Source organism: Glycine max, chromosome 19 (assembly GCF_000004515.6).
Source record: "Glycine max cultivar Williams 82 chromosome 19, Glycine_max_v4.0, whole genome shotgun sequence".
Taxonomy (NCBI): Eukaryota; Viridiplantae; Streptophyta; class Magnoliopsida; order Fabales; family Fabaceae; genus Glycine; species Glycine max.
In genome coordinates this window covers 37,556,174-37,570,778 of record NC_038255.2, presented here as the reverse complement: position 1 = coordinate 37,570,778, position 14,605 = coordinate 37,556,174, and the positions used below count along the sequence as shown (strand labels likewise).

Sequence of the window (14,605 nt, the reverse complement as noted above, 5' to 3'; positions counted from 1 at the left end):
AATAACATTTATACAAATATATTAAAAATAAAACTAAATTTATAAAAAAAACATTAAAAATAAAATGTATTTAATTTTTAAATTTTTTTTAAGTTATACAAATTGACAATTCATATGATTCATACGGACGGTAAATCTGTATGTTTATTACAAATTAGCACAAATCATAATTGCAGACAAAAAAAATTAACCTCCTCTGCTATTGCACCACAACACCCATCATGACGATAATCACGAACTGCAAACAAATTACTGCAAAAATGCATCTCGATCAAACCAGCCACAACATGGAAGGAGGAGCTCAACCAAAAGAAAATAAAAATGAATGATGTATGAAGGGGAAAAAAAACCAACAAACGAAGAAGTAAACAGGAGTAACTTAGGAATTTTCAAAAAAATATTTGGTGTAGAAGAGTTATGAATGATGTAGGAAGAAAATCTCTCAACTTTACACTTTTGATTGAGGGTTTTATTTGTATCCCTTTTTTCTCTCCACACCTCCACTCTACTTTTTGTAACTTTTAATATAAAAAAATATCCTTTCAGAAAACTAGTTTCTAGAAGATTTTTTTTTTTGAGAAATTTAGATCTTCTAGAAATTAATTTTCCGAATGTATTTAATATATCTAAAAAAATAACTTTCGGAATGTATTAAATTTAATTCTAAATAAGTTTTCAGGACATCTACACTCACTGAAAAAAATGCAAAATGGGAGCGAATGCAACGCCTTCGAAGGGGAAGAACGGCAGTGAAGTAAAAGGAGGAAGGAGTGCCAGAAAAAGGGAGTGCCAGAGAGTGAAAGAGAGGCGTGTGCCAAAGGGGGAAAAAGGAGTATTTATAAGACATTTTAAAATTTAGAAGGAAAAAGAAAAAAAAAGGGAAGGGGGGAATAAACAGAATAAGAAAAAGGTGCATAAATAAAGAGACACGTGATTTTAGTAAAATTTTATGCTAGGCAATGTAATCTAACCCAAGACTGACCCAAAGTATGTCTAAAAAAGTCTCATTTGAGTCGATTCAATTAAATTTAGGATTCCAAGCCAAACACAAGATAATGTACCGACATACCATAACTTTGATACTTTATTTATGGAAAAAGAAAGAAGTTACGGGGAAAGATAGTGACAAATAAACTCTTTCCGTCCAACAAAAGATAAAGGGCAGAAGTGTAGGGAAAAAGTGGATAAATATTAAATATCATTACCCATTATAAGATTAACAAATAAACAGTTAAATAAGAAAGCAATTGCTAACAACTCGGGTTAAAGCAACCACCAAGATTACACTTTGTTTAAGTTATATTGACATCCCTAAAGTTTGATAAAATTTCCATCATAAAACCACCTTCCATACAGCTAAATGCAGAGTACAATATGTAATTCTTAGAATTAAAAGGGAGGCTCCAAAATTTATGAAATCTAGCGAATGATCAACATAATTTCCCAACTCTTTGTTTTTTATACACCAAGCCATTAACAACTTAAATGAGTGAAATCCCCCATTCCGTCGTCTTCACCAAGCTGTCAGTGAAACCGTCGTTGTTTTGGCTTCCAAAAAAGGGAATCCATTTTGTATTTAAAAATAAAAATTGTAGATCAACTGGTAAAGTGCACAGCAACTGAACCACCCCTTGAACCCCAGCCAATTAAAGAGTGTTTTCAGAAAGCATATATTTACTCAGGATTTCTGAGCCATTAATTCACAGGTTACTACATCGTCCATGGATGAAGCAGACCTCCCAGAACCTATGACAGGAACTATGTTGAAGATTGGCTCCTCACCAGTTTTTAATTTCTTCTGACTCATTTCCGAAAGTTCAAAAAGAGCATTGCAGAACATAGGTTGTAATAGCTGCACTGACATTTGAAGGCTTACAGGGATGTAGAACCTCAAACTCTGCATAAGATAAAAGTGTAAGAGAATGATCAAGCTCATAAAAAAACACAAAGGGGGAGTGGAAAAAAGCTGATGGCCGGCCTTTCTTATCTTCAAATAATTATAGTCTGGTAACCTTTTTGTTAAATCACTTACACTAGGCTCTACTGTCCCTTACTTCCAAGAGGGACAGACCCCAAAAATGCATGGATAATTTTTCAAGTGCAAAGAAACGTGATGGACTTGGAGATGCATAAATTATCTGGATCTTAAAAAAGTGATGATTAAAGAAAGCAAGGAACTTCTAAGCTTCCTTCATCTCCCTCCCCCAGAGGTTTGCCGAATTTAGGACAGTCCAGAATGGAACTGATCGATGAAAATTGTACATAAAACAAGAAACGGGTTTTGTACATAATGCAAAACTAAAATATAATCCAGACAATGGAGGACTAAAATTAATCTTTAAGAAATATACTAACCATTATATCTTCCCAAGCAAAGTCATCGTCTGTCATAACTTTGTCAAGAAGGTAAATGCAGAACTTTGATATCTTCTCCATATGTGCCTTTGGAAGAGAATGCTGACCATTATTCACATATTCAGCAGGCAGAGAATCAAAACATATCTTCGCAGCCAGCTCACTAGTAATAGACAGTATAATGGCACATGTCTTTCCAGAAATCACACATTTCTGAGTGCAAGAATCATGCCAATTTTCCGGCTTGAAACCCCAATAACTTGGTGGTGTCTCCAAACAAAATCTTTCTGTTACGACCTCAAATGCTACATCCGTGTCATCCTCGACATAAAGAATAGGCTTTACTTCTACATATGCTCTGGAAAGTAAAAATTGCAGATGCCCATGACATAAATATTGTGAGGATATATTATAATAATTAAATAAATAAAAACAAGAATTCAATATAAATCCCTTCTAGCCCCTCATATCCTAACCACAAAAAATGGAAGACAAAAAATAACCAGATGATAGGTCAGATAACGTCCCAAATCAAAGGAATCAAATAGATGTCCATTGTAGATTGAAGGATCTTGTATCTCTTAGTTTAGGTTTTGATTTTGATCTTTTTACATGCCAAAACACATTTTATAGGTACAGCATTGTATTGACTGTTTAGATAGGCATGTGTGTGCTTAGAATAGTTTATAAATCTTCTACATGCTTTAGGATAATCATTCATGATGGCTTGATACATGATGAATGATTATCCTAAAGCATGTAGAAGATGAAAAGACTAGCACAAGAACCAACTTCTACTGAGATTAAAATCATTGAATTAATCAATTATAAGGCTTGGTTCAAGTAAAGCATAGGCTTTGTATATCGAAATAATCGATTACCATTTATCGTAATTGATTACAAAGCATCTAAAACACTTAGATTGCTTGTTGGACATTGAAATAATTGATTACCACATATTGTAATCGATTACCACGATTCTAAAAATGCAAAATAATGGTATTTAATTAATCGATTACAGTTACTTGTAATTGATTAAATCTGTTTTTTTTTCTACTAAATCTATAAATACCTCACTTGTTCTATCTCTTATATGACTTTCTGCGAAACTATCACTTCAAAATATTTCTAAGAGTCATCTAAAGAGGTTTTGATGCATTTTCTCTCAAGAGATTGACACAGCAAAGATCTTGGAATCTCCATCATGGGTTGATCATTGATAAAGCTTGAAGAAGTATTGATATGCACATAAAAGGTGTATTCAATCCAATTTTGATTTCTTTCTAGTTTTTTTTAATCTTGGTTAGGGTTACCAAGGGGTTTTAAGTTGATAGGGTTTCAACTCTTGATTTTTCTGTTGTAGGGATCAAGGAAAAAGTAGATTTAAGGAATTGCATGTGCATAGCGATTGTACTGGGTTTCTAATAGTGGAATATTCTTCTTAAGAGTCTTAGAACAATTGGATGTAAGTCCTCTTGAGGATTGAACCTGTATAAATTCTTGTCTTTGATTCTCTCTTTTTCTAACCCGTGGTTTTGTGCATCTATCCTGATATGTGTGAGCCATAAAACTCTATTTTCTAAGATTTTTTGTGTATATTGATTTGTAAAACCTTGATTCAAACCCTTAGGCCTGAACCTGTCACATCCTTTCTTTTCTCTTGTATCTTATCTCACTATTAATATAAGTGGATGCCAAGTGAGACAACAAACTTGAGCACTCTTTCACAAGTTTTCTCTCTCAAGTGACCCAAAATCTCTTGGGTAACTAAAACTTCCCCCTAAACTGTTTTGTGGGTATGCCTTGAAGTCAAGCAGCTTATGTGATATCTTAACAACAAATGCTCAAGGCATATGACAGGAGACAAGACCAAATTTGTCTCTTTGAAAGCAAAGGAGAGAGGTTTTGTAACCTATGGGGACAACAACAAAGGAAAAATTCTTTGTGTAGGTAACATTGGAAACTCACTAAATACTTCTATAGAGAATGTGTTGTATGTGGAAGAGCTGAAACACAATCTATTGAGTATTAGTGTCCACTTTTTCTCTTCCCTTCCGCGCAACTTTATTCGTTTTGTAATAATGCAGAAAACAGTAAACTGATAAAAGACACCCTTAAAATAATGTGATAGAACCAGTATCATAACAGCGAAACCTAATATAAACAGATAGCAAAACAATTTTTTTTAAAAAAAGGAAAAAAATAAAAAATTATAAGTTCTAAATATATAAATGGGCCTCCTTTACTAGTTGCAGACCCATGAAAGCGTGAATCTGTATTGATAAATAAGAGGCACAGTGAAGAAAATAAGGACTAAGGGTATACCCTACAGTACCTTTTAGGTAGATCAGGAACAAGAACATAAAGGAACAAGGGATCTAATGCTTTGTAAGTGGTTCTTTCCTGTAAATGGGAGATCTTCATCTGTCTAAGGATTGTTTCTTGCTTCTCCTGAATATCAAGTCTCTCCAATAATGAAATATGTTTAGAACAGTAAATAACAAAAGCAATTGCAGATGTCGTTATTGAACAATTAAAGCATTTTGCCACCGCTTCACTGTTTTTTAGTGCTTGTTCCAGTTCAACACCAGGGCCTCCCTTGCAAAGATTCATTGTAGGAGGATCAAGCCCCAATTGACCAGCCATGTGAAGTATACCCTCATGCAAGGTTGCCTGAAAGCAAAAGCATTAGGAAGACAGAAGTGCCACTAGATAACATTTGAAATGTCATAACCGTATCAGGTGCAGAATTAAATGTTAGATATACGAATGACAGTATACTAGGTAAGCACTTGCATTATTCAATTAGATGATTACCATGCACTTTACCCCTTTTTTAATACGAACATCCAGAAATGAATCCTAACTCTCAAGTCAAGACACATGGAAAGAAGTAGAAATAAAATTCAGGCAACTAAAGTATTAGTTTGATTTTGGATTAGTTAATTTTGTGCTAAAAAAGCTTACAGTAAAGTAGAGACTACGGCTTAAAAAAGTAATGTATTAGTCGACTACAATAAGCAACTACAATATGCAGCATTCCTGCTTCAACTTCAACTGCTTTCAGTTGTGTCCCAAGTCAACTTCCATAAACAGGATAGAGATAACATGTGCAAACTACTTGTTCAGATAATAAATAATTGGGTGCTGCTGAGATCAATGGGGTTTACCTGGCTGTATGGCCCAATGCAACTAGGTGCCCAAGAGGAAATACTCTGTACATGCAAAACCTTTTTATCTTTATTGTTTGCTACCAGTACTTCAATGTATGCTCTGCTGAAACCCATTTCTATAAGAGGCATTTCAACAGTACTACGAGACGGAACACCAAATGGACATTTCTCCTGTGTTATAAACTTCACATATGTCTCATTTGCCTCAGAGAAATTATTCATGTCATCAATGTAAAGGTGAATATAAAGGACATTCTCCCAGCCAAAACCAAGGCCCAATAACTGTGATTCAATTTTCCCCAAAACAATCTTCAAGTCTTCCTGCAAACCTGCTTTACGAAAATAAGACAAAGCTGTGTCAAAGAACAAAATAATGTCAAAGTGTAGGAGACAAAACAAACTATTTAAGAACAAAGCAGAAAAAGTAAAGAAGAATGATTATGACCATTGCATGAATCTTGCAACCAGAAACATATGGAGAATGTGCCCTTGTTATTTGTTCTTGAGATGTTAAATTTATGTTCTATGTCATTAATTGGGTCAGCTCTATAATCTACAGGCTTGCATGTGGCCTCACATCCTTCTACACTGTCTTGCACTTCAAAAACAGATCCCAGTTTCTGTGTAAAACTCTCATGTATTTTGTCTTGTGATTTTAAATACTGAACATCTGCCTTATTTTCCAAATGAAATGCCAGGGGATGAAGGATTCCGACAGGAGCTATGGAATCTGAAGAGTGCATCACAACTTGATATTCATCAAGCACAATGCGAGCATTCTGAAAAAATTTAATGAATTAATAGAAGAAAATGGAAGAAAAATATTGATAATAAATGGAGACCCATATTTGGTAGAACCACAAAACTGATATCAAAATGAATGAGTGCAAATTGAATTCTCAAGTTAGTAGTAATTGGTAGAACCACAAAACTGACATCAAAACGAAGGAGTGCAAATTGAGACCAGTTTTATGGATGAAAGCTAAAGATCAAATGGACAATGGAAAATTCACAATGTACAGTGTGCAAACCAAAGCTTCAAACCAAATAAAGCAGTGGTAGACCTCAAAAGGAAAAAATAAATTAGTTAACCACAACAATGGTGGTGGTATGAACTCACAGAAAAGAGCGGGCAATCAAGAGTTAATGTTTCATATTCCCCTCCTTCACCACAAACATTGATTCCATACAATCTGCAAAAAAGGAGTTACAAGAAAGGATAGGGTGAAATGAATAAATGAAAACAACAGAGCCAAGTTACTCTAGAAACTTTGAAGAATGTACGCAGATATTGCACAAAAAAAAGGAGGGAGAATAACTTCTGACATACTCTTTCAATTTATGTAAATAAGCATTTAAGAAGGCTAATTCTTTACCCAAGTGCTTTGCAGGATCCAAACCCATGGCAGCTACCTTCCAACATAGATAAAGCATTAAATTCCAAACTAACAATTATTGAAGTACATACAAAAACAAGTTTAACATAATTCTTGGGTAGAAGGAAATGCTTTCACTTCTTTAACTTTTTATTTTTGCTACATTTCACTCATAAGAACCACCCAGTAATAAGAACAAAGGAATTCCCTCCCGGTTACAAATGAAAAAGAAAAAACACAGAGCAATAAGTATTTGAAACAAAGTTAAAAACAAGTTATACCTTCACAGTTACAGCTACAATTCCATTTGTAATCTGCTCAGGACCAAAATGGAGTTAGGATTATATGAACAATGTTAAAATTCTAATACGCAATCACGTGCATGCTATCAATTACGGTGACAATAGTCCAAAACACTATTTACCATTTCCTGGAGAAGCAATGACTGATCTTGTTTCCATAAGTATGCCAGAGAAACAAGGCCTAACCTTGAACAAACACTTTCCACCCGCAATCTCTGATAGTCAGATGCAATGGCTCCAGAAGAAACTGCACTAACTGAGGGTATCTGCCTTTTAACTTCACGTAACAAAATGCACAGGTCTTCAACTTCATCACCTTGAGTTTCTTTGTAACCAAGCTCCTGATGCCTATCGAGAAAATATCACTTAAAGGTTTAAACCAAACATTATTATAATTTAAGATGGTAGAACTAATGTAATAGGTTATTGCTTCAAAGGTTAACCAACCAATAGTCATCAGAAAACAGAAGTGTTGAGGAGATTAAGAGAGAGATAGGGAGAGAAGGGGGCAAGGGGCTGGAATCATTCTAGCAGACGATCAAGAACCCACTGGTTAGAAAAGTTAGCATAAACATTTGTAACTTATTATTATGTCAAATAGTGGCTAATAGTGCACTATCACAGCAGAGTGGCCTCAGGCCGCTATTCTAAACTTGTAGCAGATCACTTTCATGTAACAGGAACTGTAGCAGCTATCCTTGAAAATCACAGCCATCTCAGCCACTATGGTTGACAGAGGAAATCCCCTCTTTACCCCTGTGCTTGTGCATTGCTGAACCTATTTTTTGGGGAGATTTTTTTGGGATTTCAGTCTACATTTGAAACATAGAGTTCATTGAAGCTCTCTTTCTCAGAAGCTTAAAGTTATTTGATTCCTTGACTTCTGTTATTATTGACTAATGTGTGTTTAGCTTCAAATTATGACTTTTTGATTATTAATTATCAATATGTCTCTCCTTTGAAGTAATTTTTATTTTTGAACATTTATGTATTTGTAGTGTAAAATATTTAGTATTTATCTCAAAAAACTTCAGAATAGCAGCCATCTGGCTAGTACTTGTATCACACTATAGCAGATTTTGGGTCAGCCACTCGACACAGCTATATGGTATGGATAACTATGGAATGTCGATAGGAATTTAATTACACGTTGTAATTGCTCTTATTTAACTAAAAGTTAACCTAACCTACTGATTTCCCTCAAATAAAACAACTGGTTTTATCAAAAGATTTATAATTAGAAGTCTTGCCTTGAGGATCCTTGTATTCGCCTCCTGAACAATGGCAATCCCATGCATTCAGCATATCTGACAATAATTTGATGCCCAACCTGTGGAAAACATTGAGCAGCCCGTTTTCATATTCATTTTCGTACATGAATGGAAAAACACTATCCACCAGTAAATAATAAATACAAGCATAGGTCTAAGATGGTGACTCCCACACAGTTAAGTTCATTTCTTTATATTTAAAAAAAAAAATACATACATTACCAAATTAAAAACAAATGACAAAAATTTATAAGGAGGAAAGTGTCAATAAAGAGCAAGATGGTCAAATTAGCTGCAACTCAAACTTAAGGAGAGTCAAGAACCTGCTATCTCACCCATTACCATATCTTAATCTTAAAGGGGAGGGAATTTTTTGTTATCTCATTGTTTCTTCAGTTATGAACCACATTTGAAAAGAAGAGCTGATAAAAAAAAAACATTTGAAAAGAAGAAGGAAAAAAGTCCAATTTTTTCTCCAAATTTCACCAAAACAACAATAACTTGAAAGTTAGAATTGAGCAATGGAAACAGAAGAGGGAAATGGAAGAGAGAGACATACAGTTTGGTACATGTAGCTATCGAGCTCGTCCACGGAATCATCAAGCGGCATCAAATTGGCCAATGCAACAATCTATTGCAACACAAATTATAATTAGAATAAATAAATAAATAAATAAGATGATAATGAAAATTAATTTTGGGAAAATAGAAAAAAGAAAGAAACCTCATGGCCATAGTGAATAGCCTTCATCATGGCATAGCAACTGTCTTTACCGCCGCTAACGAGTGCCACCACCTTCATCGTCGTCGTCGCCGCTTACCCCACTAAGCGAGCAGTGTTGAGTTTTAGGGCTGCAGCGGCAAAACGCTGCGTTTCGGGTTGGTTTCCCTTGCAGAGCCTAGAAATAAAAAGACCTGATTGTTTGTGTAATTCAATTCCTCACGGACTTGTGTTATTTGCAGCCCTCTTTAGTTACTGGTGCACTCCCTTCTATAAAAGCGATTGATTAAAACAGCGTGGGTGGAGCCTTACAGTTTTGGAGTGGTGGTGGAGGGTTTTGTAAAAACTTATAAGCCACAGAAGAACATAACGAGGGTGGGTGGATTTTATGGCTTCCTTAGAGTGTGATTTAGGGTATGCTTAAATTTTGTGGCCTCTTAAATCTAATTTCCAGAATAACTATATTTTGTAAAAACAAGTTCATAAAAAAAAATACAAAAGGGAGGTGTAAATAGTAATTTCCTTGTGTTTCTCAGATGTTACAAGCTCTCGTTTTGGGCCCTTTTCTTTGGGCTTTTTCCTTCAAGTTAAATATTAGATTTTTTAAAATGCTCTTATTCTTTTAATAGAAATACATTAATAAATTAATCCTATGAATGTAGTTTAATCATTTTAATGATTTTTATTTAAAAATTCATTTTTTAAAAAAAAACTTGAGAACATATTGTTAAGAATCATTGATTTTTTTAAGTATTATAAAAAATTATATTTTTAAATTACCATAATTAAGGTATTTGACTCCCTTATGAAATCTTGAAGTATCCTACAAACTTTAGTCATTTGATCTGGTTATGAAACTAATTATTTTTTCGAACCTAAGTCACACTTTAAGTTCATCGTCCTTCTCCAAGACAGTCACACTTTAAGTTCATCGTCCTTCTCCAAGACATTTCCCTCAAACTCAGTTGGTATTGGGTTGTAAAAATTTAGTTTGTGAACAACTTCAATTTTTTTCACAAATCCATATTTGACAAAAATGAGGAAGCTCTAACAATGATTAGTTTATGGAGTTGTCTATAAAAGTCCTAAAAATAAATGAACTTCCAATTTATTAAGCTTATTTATTTCCAATCATTTGATAATATTTTGTGTGAATCTTGTAAATATTATGAGCATTGTTAGTTACACCTAAACTTAAACTTATGAATCTAGGGTTTTCATTTTTTAATCTTGTACAATTTGGTTAAACTTACACGGACTTCTTTAAAGAATACTTGGATAAAAGACCTAGAGAGGCAAGTGAAGTAACACTTGGGATATTGCCTAAAGTGACAAGGTTAAAAAAAATACTTTTTGTACCATTTGAAACATTGTTTCTGTAATTCTATATTGTTAGTAAAAATGCTAGTTGTTTCAAGGGCTCTCTCTCACAATGAACATAACATCTTTAAAGCCTATATAAAGACTTGAAGAGAAGATTTGAGTAACAAGTTAAAAACAAATCATCATAGACAAAACTTATGTTATGATAAAGTCTAAACAATTACTTCATGCAATGCAAACTTTTATTCTACACCCAACATTGTAAGTGAATTGATAAAATTGTCCTTCACTTAAAATTGAAAACACCATCCCCTACACCCATCCCCTTCCTTTATTGATGTTGTTCTTGTGCTCCCATGTGTCGGGATGTCCCGTCCTTCACCCTCCGTTCATCTTGTGCTCCGTTGCGCCGCGATCTCCTCTTCCTTTGTTGTGTTCGCTATCATCGTGAGTCCCCTCCTCCCCGTCTAAGATTTTATGCGTTGCTTTAGGGGATCCGTATGCTCATACAAATTCCCAATTTGTGTTTTTTATTTTTTTATCATTTAATAAATTATTAATTTACTAAAAACATTATTTAATTAATTATTTTATAAATAACTATTGTCATTTATTTTTAAAATGTATTTATTTATTTAACTATATTTGTTTATTTAAGTTTATTTTTAATAATTATTTTATTTAATAAATAATTTATTTATAGAATTTTGTTTATTTAAAAATGAATGTATAAAGGGACATAATCTATCTTTCACCTCCAAACACTAGTTTCGTTCGCAGCTTAAAGAGACACTCACATTTTATACTGTCAATTCTGTTCGAACTAAATCTTTTCTGTATGTCATATATTTTCCACTCCTTTCAAAATCAATTAAAACATATGAAGTCCTTCCTCTATTTCGTATATGTATCTAATCTCATAATCACCGCCACAAAATCAATATCATATGCAACAGAACGAACCTAATGCAAAACATCATTACAGGTGACAAACACTACAAAAAGAATAATACATATTTAGTCTTCAAGGAACATTCATTTACTTACTTTAATTACAAAATCATATCAATACCTAAGAAGAATTCAAGACATCAAAACAATCAATATTTTTAAAAACACTAGGTTCGTCTCAATTTTCTTCATTCACATTAACTTCTTCAGACATTATGTTGTCATATATATACTAATCTAAGTTCATCTTAACAAAATATTCAAAAAAATTCAATGACAAACTAACTACCCCTAATGACATCATACATAATTCTAATTATTTATAAATAAATCTATTTATTTTAAAAAACTTTCATGTTAAATGTTTTTTTTATGTCTTCTACACTATATGAGTATGTTGATATATCACATAATATTATTATTTTTTAGTGTATTTAATAATATAATACATTGTAATTCATAAACATATATATCAAAATTTAGATTTCCATAAACTAATATATGACATAATTTTATTATTTTTTTACTTGCATAAAGTAGTTAACATAATAATATTTGGGCGGGTGTGCGTGCGTGTGTGTAAAAAACAACTTAGTTGCAAATTATCAACTTTTTTTTATTACAAATTATCAACTTTTTTTTATTAAAAATTATCTTGCAATAAATTACTTACGAATTACTTCTTAATATTTTTGTAGTTAATTGTAATTCATAATATTAATCATATTTTGATGATAAAGACTAAAAGGGAATCAAAATATAAACTATAGGATTAAAAATATTACTTTTAAATTATAAGGACTAAAAGATAATTAAAATACAAATTATAAGAACTAAAAAAATCAATTTTAAACTAAAAAGGACTAAAATTATGAAACTATAGGAACAAATGAGTAATTAAACACATTATAAAAAAATATAACTAAATTTATAACAAAACATTAAAAATAATTTTTTAAAAATATTTTTAGATTATACGGATCAACAATCTGTATGCTTCTTACGAATTGCTAATCCATAAGTTTTATATGGATTACAAATCCGGATGTTTATTAATACAGATCAAAGTTGTAGAAAAAAATGTACTTTCGTTGTTACACCGCAACACCAATCATCACGACAACCACAAACTATCAATGAAAGAGGAGTTCAACCAAACTAGACACAATAAAGAAGGAGGAGCTCCACTCATGATAATGAATGGTGTATCAAGAATAAAAAGGAAGAAGAGAAGTTAACATTGATAGTTTTGGACATTTAAAGAAAGTGTTAAGTGTATAAGAAACTAGATATCATTATATAAACTTTGGAAAAAAAAACTAAATATTAAGGTACCAAACATTTATCATTGAAATTTACTTTAATAGATTTTAGACTTTTTTATAAAATAAATAATTAATGTCATTTTTTATTACAAAATCATCTAAATTATATTTCTCTCCCAATTTTTTTTGCCAGGTTCATTTCTGTTTGTGAAAACTAAGAATGATTTTGTGTTAAAAAATACTTGGGATTTGACAATCTTTGGATTGAAATTGTTGTTGATTATAACGAGAAGGGGCATAAAGAATATTTATTATAATCATTTGAAGGAGAATTAAACCTATCAAATTAAAAAAATAGTTGTCCTTTCAAACTTTCCGTTTGAATGAAACATTTGTGATTTCTTTTAATACTATGTTTTGTTAAAGGTAGCAAAATGTTTTAAACTTCACAAACACATTATTCAACTCTCTCATATTATGTTTATTTTATTTCAGAATTATATTGTAATTTATATGTTTAAAAGTTTTTATTTATTATAAATTTTAGTTTATAAAAAAATATTTATTTTGTACAATGGACATATTTTTATGCATAAAAAATATTTATTTTGTACAATGGACATATTTTTATGTCTATATTATAAATTAAAATGTCCAATTTTTCTTAAAAAAATCTCTCACTTTCTTTCTCTCATAGTTAAACATTTTTAATATTTTGTTTTTATAAATATACATTTCTCATACTATTTCTATAATTAGAAAAAAATATTTATTAAATTCATTACTTTTATTTTATATACCTTTTTTAATCACATATTGTTGTAGTATGTCAAAAAAGTCCATATTAATAAGTACTTGGGACTAATGATATTTTATAAACACTCTTGACTCTTAACTCATTTAGACGACTTTTAAGAATAAAATTATATGAGACTTTACATCAACATAAAAGAGAACATGATAGAATATCCCTAAGATACAATTAAGGTTAGAACATTGACTCTAAAAAACTTAAGCTATGTCTTTTCTAAAAGGTCTAGACCACTCTTATCTCAACCTAAATTGAAAAACTTATTCTGAAATGTCTTTTCTCTTAACCCACCACGAAACCTTTTAAGCTATGTTTATTTAGTGATAGATAATAAAATATAATAGAATAAAAGTGTCATTTCAATATTTTATAATTATATGAAACAATAGTTTTATTCCATTGTTTGATAAAATCTCTCCTCTATTATCTTCATTCGCAAAACCTTGAAAAATTCAAACTCAAATTCTACTAACAGTTTTCAATAAGTTTTAGAATAAAATATATTAACACCTGATAATTTTTTTATTTTTTTAAATAATTAGAAAAGTTAGTATCATATGAGACGTTAAAGTAGTAATGTTTTTCAATCAATTAAATAGTAATATTTTTTAGTCAATTAAAAAATCATATAAGAATAGAAAAAGAAAGAATTCAGACTCCCTGAGATTGTTTGTTTTTATGACATGATAATCTTCTATTCTATTTTTTTAGAGGGATCAATGTAACATTTTTCACTAATAAAAAGAGGATTGGTGTAATGATTTACACCTAAGAATTTAGGATTAAATTGTAACAAATATTCAGAAATTAAAATATTTTTTTTGTACGATTCAAAATAAAAAAATATCAAATGTATTTAGGGCAAACCTCAATATGTAATTTACTAAAAAAAAGACGTGTTCAATATTAAAGAATCTAAAGTGCAATTCACTCTAATATTTATTATCTATTTATTTTCCCACAAATATAAAAGTATTGCCTGTCATGGATGGCTTTTCATAACAAGTCATGGATGGCTTTCTCTCCATAACAAGTGAGTCAAACTTGTTCACCACTT

The 14,605-nt window shown here is 31.4% G+C and overlaps 1 protein-coding gene across 3 annotated transcripts; it reads right to left on the bottom strand.

Moving 5' to 3' along the window:
* Window positions 1-1,327: 1,327 nt before the first annotated feature.
* On the bottom strand, window positions 1,328-9,524 carry LOC100807009 (diphthine--ammonia ligase). Of its 3 annotated transcripts, none has more exons than XM_006604189.4 (12): window positions 9,202-9,524; window positions 9,037-9,108; window positions 8,457-8,536; window positions 7,329-7,554; window positions 7,186-7,218; window positions 6,859-6,941; window positions 6,649-6,721; window positions 5,974-6,307; window positions 5,526-5,860; window positions 4,691-5,028; window positions 2,356-2,713; window positions 1,328-1,897 (listed from the first exon to the last, which is right to left on the bottom strand). In XM_006604189.4, the coding sequence occupies exons 1-12, from the start codon at window positions 9,277-9,279 to the stop codon at window positions 1,679-1,681; spliced, it is 2,229 nt and encodes a 742-aa protein (XP_006604252.1). In that variant the 5' UTR covers window positions 9,280-9,524; the 3' UTR covers window positions 1,328-1,678. The 3 variants fall into 3 exon arrangements, with proteins under 3 accessions (XP_006604252.1, XP_006604253.1, XP_006604254.1); XM_006604190.4 differs by having other exon boundaries at window positions 5,526-5,857; window positions 9,202-9,521; XM_006604191.4 differs by lacking the exons at window positions 8,457-8,536; window positions 9,037-9,108; window positions 9,202-9,524 and having other exon boundaries at window positions 6,859-6,937.
* Between the last annotated feature and the right edge of the window lie 5,081 nt (window positions 9,525-14,605).